Source organism: Littorina saxatilis, linkage group LG11, assembly GCF_037325665.1.
Source record: "Littorina saxatilis isolate snail1 linkage group LG11, US_GU_Lsax_2.0, whole genome shotgun sequence".
Lineage (NCBI taxonomy): Eukaryota > Metazoa > Mollusca > Gastropoda > Littorinimorpha > Littorinidae > Littorina > Littorina saxatilis.
The window spans coordinates 1,557,486-1,567,998 of NC_090255.1; the positions used below are offsets into that span (position 1 = coordinate 1,557,486).

At 43.3% G+C, this 10,513-nt stretch overlaps 1 protein-coding gene across 3 annotated transcripts in view; it reads right to left on the bottom strand.

The window, feature by feature from the left end:
- Positions 1–8,504, bottom strand: part of LOC138979377 (contactin-4-like) — a 140,030-nt gene extending 131,526 nt beyond the window's left edge. Inside the window, exons 1-5 of one of the 3 annotated variants that reach the window (XM_070352086.1) lie at positions 8,128–8,504; positions 7,296–7,404; positions 5,438–5,631; positions 933–1,106; positions 545–682 (exon numbers count right to left, since the gene is read on the bottom strand). In XM_070352086.1, coding sequence (XP_070208187.1) covers positions 545–682; positions 933–1,106; positions 5,438–5,631; positions 7,296–7,404; positions 8,128–8,200 — 688 coding nt within the window. In that variant the 5' untranslated portion in view covers positions 8,201–8,504. The remainder of the gene's footprint in view (positions 1–544; positions 683–932; positions 1,107–5,437; positions 5,632–7,295; positions 7,405–8,127) is intronic. The other 2 variants (XM_070352085.1, XM_070352084.1) reach the window with 2 other exon arrangements.
- Positions 8,505–10,513: the final 2,009 nt, after the last annotated feature.

Sequence of the window (10,513 nt, forward strand, 5' to 3'; positions counted from 1 at the left end):
CCCGATCGGCAGGGGCGAGTAAAACATCCGCTGGGCTAGTAGAAACCGCCTGGCAAGCTAGTGACATGTTGGTCGTTTGATTGTACTAAGAATAAGAATAAGAATAAGAATACTTTATTATCTCATAGAGAAATTCAGGCGTGGTACATAACAATAGTACAAACAAGACATTGATTTTACATAAAACATATAGCACTATATAACAGGGCAGGTTATAGAAACACCTCCCACATACCTCTCTGGACATTCCTTGCATTGTTCTTACGCATTCAGACATGAACACATCCATGTCTCATTTACGAGTTGCCACACTACGTATCACTACGTATCACTACGTATCCCTGCTATTTGCATTGTGAAATCTGTCATTCATAATTCGGTGTGGTGTGTACCGGGCCAGCGAACTTCCTTGCGGACTATCAATTAACTTTCTTGAAGTTACGTGCCCGGCTTGCGAGTTAACATTTCGAGACTTGGTCATCGCTGCAATACCTTATCTTAACTATGTCTAATGTCTCCTTCCACAAAGACACACACATCTTACTCGAGTCTGCTTGTATGACCACTAGGCTGGTTTGTCGCCCATCTATTGAGAGCCCTTGAATCGAGTTGTGCATGCTGCAGGTGTAGTATCCCTCGGACCCATCATCGGTATGCATCACGTAGGCAAAATGAAGTTCTCCTGAAATGTATGTTTGAAGTACACATTTAGCATGAGAGAATAATACATTTTTGGAGCAGGAACAGTGGTGTATACAGTGTAGAAGAAGAGAAAGGAAATTGTCCATTCCACCAATAGCAGCAGCAACAACAACAATAGCAGCATCAGCAGCAGCAACAACAACACAATAAAATAAAATAATAAGTTTAACGCAGACTTTAACTGTTTTACAAGCATAATTATAGACTAAATCACACATCGAAACACACACCTTTGATATCAATAAAGATTTGGTCATCTCTTCCCAGACGACCAAAGTCATAAAGCCACTCGAAGGTGGTGGGACCGTAGTACTCCAGTGGGGTATCCCCACATGTCATGAAGACGTAGTTTCCCTCTGTGACCGTTACGGTTCCTTGTTCAGACCGTACCCCGCGTACAATACCTGCAAACGATACACAAAACAACCACTGTCTTCAAATCAACTGATTCTATACTTTTTACATTTAGTCAAGTTTTGACTAAATGTTTTAACATTGAGGGGGAATCGAGACGAGGGTCATGGTGTATGTGTGTGTGTGTGTGTGTGTGTGTGTGTGTGTGTGTGTGTGTGTGTGTGTGTGTGTGTGTGTGTGTGTGTGTGTGTGTGTGTGTGTGTGTAGAGCGATTCAAACTAAATTACTGGACCGATCTTTATGAAATTTGACATGAGAGTTCCTGAGTATGATATCCCCAGACGTTTTTTTAATTTTTTGGATAAATACTTTAATGACGTCATATCCGGCTTTTGTAAAAGTTGAGGCAGCACTGTCACACCCTCATTTTTCAATCAAATTGATTGAAATTGTGGCCAAGCAATCTTCGACGAAGGCCGGACTTTGGTATTGCATTTCAGCTTGGAGGCTTACAAATTAATTTATGACTTAGGTCATTAAAAATCTGAAAACTGTAATTAAAATTATGTTTTTATAAAATGATCCAAAATTACGTTCATCTTATTCTTCATCATGTTCTGATTCCAAAAACATATAAATATGTTATATTCAGATTAAAAACAAGCTCTGAAAATTAAAAATATAAACATTATGATTAAAATTAAATGCCCGAAATCGATTTAAAAACAATTTCATCTTATTCCTTGTCGATTCCTGATTCCAAAATCATTTAGATATGATATGTTTGGATTAAAAACACGCTCAGCAAGTTAAAACGAAGAGAGGTACAAAAAAGCGTGCTATGCAGCACAGCGCAACCACATTCGCGCTAAACAGGCTCGTTAATTTCACTGCAATTTGCACGAGCGGCGGACTACGGTCATTGTGAAAAAATGCAGTGCGTTCAGTTTCATTCTGTGAGTTCCACAGCTTGACTAAATGTAGTAATTTCGCCTTACGCGACTTGTTTCTTTTCACATTTGGTCAAGTTTTGACTAAATGTTTTAACGTAGAGGGGGGAATCGAGACGAGGGTCGTGGTCTATGTGTGTCTGTGTGTGCGTGTGTGTGTGTGTAGAGCGATACAGAGAAAACTACTGGACCGATCTTCATGAAACTTGACATGATAGATCCTGAGTATGGTATCTCCAGACTTTTTTTTCTTTTTTTGGATAAATGTCTTTGATGACGTCATATCCGGCTTTTCGTGAAAGTTGAGGCGGCACTGTCACGCTCTCATTTGTCAACCAAATTGGTTGAAATTTAGGTCAAGTAATATTCGACGAAGCCCGGACTTTGGTATTGCATTTCAGCTTGGAGGCTTAAAATTTAATAATGAGTTTGCTCATTAAAGTTGTCATTAAAATCGATTTTTCGCAAACAGATTTAAAATTGATTGCATCGTATTCTTCACGACATTCTGAATCTAAAAATATATACATATGTCATGTTTACTCTAAAAATGTGATCACAATTAACGAAAATAGATAAATTAGTCTTACGATTAAAATTTAAGAAATCGATCAAAAAAGATTTCATCTTATTCTTTATCATTTCCTGATTCCAAAAACATATAGATATGATAGGATGTATTCAAAACAAGCTCCGAAAGTTAACAAGAATACAGAAAAGCGCGCTTTCCTGCTTAGCACAATACGCTACCGCGCTAATCTGGCGTGTCAATATCACTACGTTTTACACGTGGAAGCAAGGTGAGCGATTTCCTTCACGCGGGGATTGACGAAGCGGCTGTACTCTCTTGGTGAAAAAACACACAGTGGGTTCAGTTTCATTCCGTGAGTTCGACAGCTTGACTAAATGTAGTAATTTCGCCTTACGCGACTTGTTTGTTTTTGAATTTGCCAAGCACATCATGTGGGGCGTTTAATAAATACCACTGATTCCATACTTCTACTGCGTTCTCGTTGCCACGCTAGACTGTCAAGGTTATTGATGCGAGGAAGTCTGCAGTTCTCGTTGCCACGCTAGACTGTCAAGGTTATTGATGTGAGGAAGTCTGCAGTTCTCGTTGCCAGGCTAGACTGTCAAGGTTATTGATGTGAGGAAGTCTGCAGTTCTCGTTGCCAGGCTAGACTGTCAAGGTTATTGATGCGAGGAAGTCTGCAGTTCTCGTTGCCACGCTAGACTGTCAAGGTTATTGATGCGAGGAAGTCTGCAGTTCTCGTTGCCACGCTAGACTGTCAAGGTTATTGATGTGAGGAAGTCTGCAGTTCTCGTTGCCAGGCTAGACTGTCAAGGTTATTGATGTGAGGAAGTCTGCAGTTCTCGTTGCCAGGCTAGACTGTCAAGGTTATTGATGCGAGGAAGTCTGCAGTTCTCGTTGCCACGCTAGACTGTCAAGGTTATTGATGCGAGGAAGTCTGCAGTTTTCGTTGCCAGGCTAGACTGTCAAGGTTATTGATGTGAGGAAGTCTGCAGTTCTCGTTGCCACGCTAGACTGTCAAGGTTATTGATGCGAGGAAGTCTGCAGTTCTCGTTGCCACGCTAGACTGTCAAGGTTATTGATGCGAGGAAGTCTGCAGTTCTCGTTGCCACGCTAGACTGTCAAGGTTATTGATGCGAGGACGTCTGCAGTTCTCGTTGCCAGGCTAGACTGTCAAGGTTATTGATGCGAGGAAGTGTGCAGTTCTTGTTGCCACGCTAGACTGTCAAGGTTATTGATGCGAGGCTGTCTGCAGTTCTCGTTGCCACGATAGACTGTCAATGTTATTGATGCGAGGCTGTCTGCAGTTCTCGTTGCCAGGCTAGACTGTCAATGTTATTGATGCGAGGCTGTCTGCAGTTCTCGTTGCCACGATAGACTGTCAATGTTATTGATGCGAGGCTGTCTGCAGTTCTCGTTGCCAGGCTAGACTGTCAAGGTTATTGATGCGAGGCTGTCTGCAGTTCTCGTTGCCAGGCTAGACTGTCAAGGTTATTGATGCGAGGAAGTCTGCAGTTCGCTGGGCGCCACAGTCTCTCCTTTAGGTCAAACATCTATGGCCAGAACTTTCTTCACAGGTCCGCACAGGTTGGGTATGTCTGGAGGACGTGTTCTGGGGTCTGCCTGTCTGGTCCACTAAGGTTGGACATGTCTGGAGGACGTGTTCTGGGGTCTGCGTGCCTGGTCCACAAAGGTTGGGCATGTCCAGAGGACGTGTTCTGGGGTCTGCGTGCCTGGTCCACAAAGGTTGGGCATGTCTGGAGGACGTGTTCTGGTGTCTGCCTGCCTGGTCCACAAAGGTTGGGCATGTCTGGAGGACGTGTTCTGGGGTCTGCCTGCCTGGTCCACAAAGGTTGGGCATGTCCAGAGGACGTGTTCTGGGGTCTGCGTGCCTGGTCCACAAAGGTTGGGCATGTCTGGAGGACGTGTTCTGGTGTCTGCCTGCCTGGTCCAAAAAGGTTGGGCATGTCTGGAGGACGTGTTCTGGGGTCTGCCTGCCTGGTCCACAAAGGTTGGGCATGTCTGGAGGACGTGTTCTGGGGTCTGCCTGCCTGGTCCACAAAGGTTGGGCATGTCTGGAGGACGTGTTCTGGGGTCTGCGTGCCTGGTCCACAAAGGTTGGGCATGTCTGGAGGACATGTTCTGGGGTCTGCCTGCCTGGTCCACACGGGAAGTCGTCTGTGTGGGAGATCTTTAGCCTGTAGAGGTGAGCTAGGAGCCGGCAGTGACCAGTCCGGAGACTGAAGATGATAACCAGTTGTGCTCTTGTAATTCCATACGAATGAGAACTAAATCACAGGCATGGTATTTACATGAAAAGTATCAACAACGAAAGCTTTCCCCCCAAAAGATCAAAGATGGGTGGCCCGGTAGCTCAGTTGGTAGGGAACTGGACTTGTGATCCTAGTGTCACGGGCTCCAATCCGGGCCGGGACGGACACGGGTCAACTTTATGTGCAGACTCAGAGACGGTGTCCATGTTCCGCCCCGTGTCACCACTGTGGCACGTAAAAGACCTCGGTCACTCTGCCATAAAAGCAGGTGGCTGATACCTAAACACGCAGACACCAAGGTAGCGCGACTCTGTTGCTGCTAGCTTTCCATTGGCAGGAAGCGACCCGAATTTTTAGAGATTAATAAAGTTATTGTATTGTATTGTATTGTATTGTAATGGGTGGGGAAAAAAAGCACACAAAAAAGCTGAACATTCGTCTCAAGAAGACAAGGCCTTGGTAAAGTGGACTTCCCCACAGATACATTTAGCGTTGCAAGCGACACCGGATGTAAACCAACAGGCACGAGAAAACAGAGCTACATCTGTCTCGTTTACCATGTTTGCCTTTAAGATCCTTTTTGTGTATGACAGGCAAGCAAAACAAGTAGCCCAAAAAACACTCACGTGCGACTATCACTTCAATCTTGGGTGAGATGACCACGGCGGACAGACCGTTAGGGAAGGTGTTCCTGGCCCGACAGTTGTAGAAGCCTTCTTCACGCGTGGTCAGACTCCTTATAGTGAGGATGCCTGATGGCGGGTTGTAGGAGATATAGCCATTATCTTCAACTAGAGCGCCATTCCTGTACCATTCGTATCTAAACACAAGTCGCGTAAAAGCCAAATTACTACATTTAGTCAATCTGTCGAACTCACAGAATAAAAATCATCACACTGTATTTCTCTCTCTAACCAAGACAGTTTAGCTCCATCGATTTCCCGCGGCGTGAACAACTTCCAGCATTGGGCTAGTCAGTATAGCGCGATTGCCAGTGCGCTTCACAAAAAAACGCTTTCCTTTATTCTTGTTAACTTTATGAGCTTTTTTTCTCAATACAAACATAACATATTCATATGTGTTTGGAATCAGGAAATAATACAAAATGAGATGAACCATTTTTTTGGATCGATAACTTGAAATATAATATTAATTGAAATTTGAGATTTTTAATAACCAAACTCATTAATGAATTATTAAGCTTCCAACCTGAAACGCAATCCCATAATCCGGGCTTGGTCGAAGATTCCTTGTACACAAGTACAATCTATTTCACAAACAACAACAAATGATAGCGTGACAGTGCCGCCTCAACTTTCACTATAATCCGGATATGACGTCATCAAAATAATGTATTTAAACATTGAAAACAATGTCTGGGGATATCATACCCAGTAACGTTCATGGTAAGTTTTATGAAGATCATTCCTGTAATTTTCTCTGAATCACTCTACACACACACACACACACACACACACACACACACACACACACACACACACACACACACACACACACAACCCCCTTGTTCACGTATACATCGCTGGTTACTGACCTATAATGTCAGGTATCATGTCGACTATCATGTCGCTATATGTGTTTTGAAACATCGCCTGTTAACCTTCATCGTGCGGGCCTAACGGTAACCACTTCATTGTTGCATCTTTGAAAACACACACACCTCTTGTTAGGCTGACCAACACGAGTGGACAACTCAGACAAAATAACAGAATTATATCACCCAAGCCACCTTACTGTTTGCTGAATTTGGTAGCGGAATGAATGGGCTTTTAAATAATTAAACCGGTTGTACAGGGGAACCCCCCCCCCCCTCTCCCGATTTAATACTTCCTCCATTTTCAAACCTTGCTTTTTTTCACTACATAGGCTCTGTGAATGGACCTCCATATCACGACTCCCTGTTTTTAAGACCTATTTTTACGACCTGTTTTTACGACCTGTTTTTAAGACCTGTTTTTAAGACCTGATTGTAAGACCTGTTTTTAAGACCTGATTGTAAGATCTGATTTTTTAAGACCTGATTTTGTCAGATTGTGACGGTCAGAAAAGGGGGGTGAAGTGTAAAGTAAACCTGATCACGAAGATCTGCACTTTAAAATTAATGAGTTGTAAGGGGGGGGTTCCTCCTTTTTTGGGGGGGCAAATCAGCGAAGTGGCGATGCCACAAGCGCGCGCCTGCTTTGCAGGCGCGCGAACTAGGGGGGTCCGGGGGGCATGCTCCCGCGGAAAATTTTTGAAAAACGGTTAAAATCTGTGCAATCTGGTGCATTCTGGGCCTTGTTTTGAGGGTTAAGAGCAGCATTGTTTTGGTGCTAAAACTAGTAAAAAAAACAACACTCAAAGCAAGGTACATGCTTTTTCCAGGGGTGGGGTTCCGGAACCCCTGGAACCCCCCCCACCCCCCCCACCCCTGGGTCCGGCCCTGGGTTGACAAGAAGCAGTATGGAATCCTACTGTACGTACATAGGCACAGGCTGACCAGAAGCTCTGCACTGCAGTGTCACGTCTTCCCCGCCCTTGTGGAATTCCTGGCGAGCTGCTGCAGGCTCCACGATCTTGGGTGGCTCATAGGCTGTGTACATAAACAGATGCTTGAAGATCTTGGGTGGTGCATAGACGGTGACCAAAATGATCAGAATATTGTTATATGTAGGTATAACCTTTTCGAATCTTGGGGGGGGGAGAGGGAGGATAGGGTAGTGGACACGGGGGCGAGGCAAAGTATTGTCACATGCAGTTAAGCTCCTCGGAGGTGGGGGGGGGGGGGAGGCAAGGGAGAGACTGTGCAAAAACAAAACTGCAAAATATGCTCATTTGCAGGTAAGCTGCTCAGATAGTTGGCACTAAGTTCATCACCCACGCCCTGCTAGTGGAAAAGTCCTATTTACATTCAGTTAAATGAACCAGAGAAAGAAAAGAAAATGACGATGGCAATACCCTGACGTACACAGCTTCTAATTCCATGAGGGACAATGCAAAGTGTAAACGGTGTGTATAAAATAATCAACTAAACGACAGAAAGCCCTTTCTCTCCACCGGAAAGACCACACTCTCAGTAAATGAAAGCGTGCGTCAAGGCATTAAAAATTAAAATATCAACGCAATCTGCAGGAAACGTGGAGAAGACAGTCGTCTAAACCCCTACCACAAAATGTATCAGGGGCGTACCTTGCAACAACAACAACAACAACAACAACAACAACAACAACAACAACAACAACAACAACAACAACAACAACAACAATAACAACAACAACAAATGCTTTGGCAACAAAAGAAGAAGACAGAAACTGACTGTCGTCCTGAGCCCGAACAAAGAGGAAGACAGAGAGGAGCAGTGTTGATGCCAGGCGTGTCCCTCCCGCCATGTCTTCTCTCCCTGTGTGTCGTGCAGGCAATGGATCAGTCTTGTAGAGGCAGCGCCAACTATAACCCTAGAGGCTGCTGTGTGGAGATGCAGGGTGCGCCCTCGGTCAAGACTCAACACTGTATTCTGCAGGTGGGACGTCAGTTCTGACAACCCCTTGTTACACACACTGTCACTCACTGCTTTCAGTCAACGCGACCTCAAGTAGAGTGAACCAGATCAGGTTTTTGAAAATGTTACTCACAGCAACACACGACGAGGCACACACGGACGCACAGACACATACCCACACACACACACACACAGATAATGTAATTGCACCCTGTGCTTGTGTGGCGTGGCGGAGACATCTCCTTTATTCGCTGGGATCATCGCATGCACAGATATTAAAACGTTTTTACCTGTAGAACTCTCGCTGTCATTGTTAGAAGCGGAGCTGTGAATCAGACACGGAAATAGGATCCTGTGTATTGACTGGGCGCTGTGCCTTGCGCGGCCTGATACCATAATCTGCTGAACAACAACCAGAGACACATAATTATGATACAGGCTTGGCTGACTCTAAACCCAACCACCGCCCCAGACCGACCTTCAACCCCCTCACCCCCTCCCCTTGCGAATCCCCCTTAAGCACTGCATAAATGACGTAATTCAACCGCAAACGACTTTGCTGTTTGACTCTGAGGTTGATTTGAGACTGGTTTATTGTGTGTGTGTGTGTGTGTGTGTGTGTGTGTGTGTGTGTGTGTGTGTGTGTGTGTGTGTACGTGTGTGTTTCTCCGAACGTCTGTGTATCGAAACACAGATACACGCACTCCATGCCTTTGTAACTTGGAAGACAAAACATATCGCTTGGTTTTATTTGTTTGTGATGAATTTAAGTAGTTATCTTTTTTTTTTTGTTTACTTGTGCCAGTTTGCCAGTTCGTTTTGGGAACTTTGCAAAGCAGTGTCGTCTGTCTAGGTCTGGGGAAACGCCAATGAAAAGAGCCGAAGAATCCCCGAGCGTTTCTATTGGGTTTGCTTTTGATTATCCATGTATAACCTACTTCCTGCAACTATGGTAACCGGGGATTTATTGCATGGGGAACATGAGATTTATTTCCCAGGTGTTTGTGAATGAAAACTCGTGAAAATGATGACAATTAGTTTTAACGTCCTCTTGGAACCAATTGGCCTATCTTGGGACAGGAAGAGTTAATATGCTTTATGGAGAGAGAGAGAGAGAGAGAGAGAGAGAGAGAGAGAGAGAGAGAGAGAGAGAGAGAGAGAGAGGTGAGAGAGGGAGAGATAGAGAGAGGAGAGAAGTGAGAGAGAGATAGAGGGAGACAGGACAAGACAAGACAAGACAAAATCTTTATTATCGAGGGTAATAGATAAGCAAGAATAGTGCTTTTTTACATCCAGCCCTCGCCCTAATATAGGGTGAACAAGAACAGAAAACAATATAATCAAAGAATCACATCAAAATTAACACATCATAACTGTATATACAGATACAAAATTTAAAAATAAATTGTCATACTGCATTTTAAGTACAATTGTCAATGATAAAAAGTGTCAATTTTTAACATAACTTAATCTAGATCTGAATATTATTATAATTTTGTTTAACATGCACATACATTTTAAATGAATTGATGAACCATTCAGCAAATGTTTAGTTGCATTATGTGCGACATATAATTTTTTTTGAAGCTGTCTGTGTTTGTTTTATATTTAAGAAAAATAGGCAGTGAGTTCCATAGGACCGCACCTGAATAAAGAAGGCTTGATTTGAAAAGGTCAATACGTGGAGACGGTGTTATGATTTTTAGTCTGTTATAGTTCAAAATAAAATTATCACGTAATGTCTCCGGTGCATATGCTGACATCACTTTATGCATTATAACACCTTTATTATACATTAATCTTTTTTGAAATGGTAACACTTGCACATTTGTATGATCAGATTCTGAAGGAGTGTGATTTGTTAGCATAACTAGCTTAACTGCTCTTCTGTGAAGACTGGCTAAAGGTTTCAAAACATTAGCACTTGCACAATTCCACACGGTGGATGCATAATCAATATTTGACAAGATGTGATTGTAAAACAAAATCTTTCGCGAGTGGAGATTCAAGAAGTGTTTAATTTTTGATAACTGATATATTTTTTGGGAAGCAATCTTACAGATGTAATCAATGTGGTCATTCCATGACAAATTATTATCAATCTTTACACCAAGGACTTTTTGGTGATACACTTCTTCCAATACTTGATTTTTAATATAAAGGGGTGGATCATGGAATGCTCGATAATAGATTTTGTCGTTTC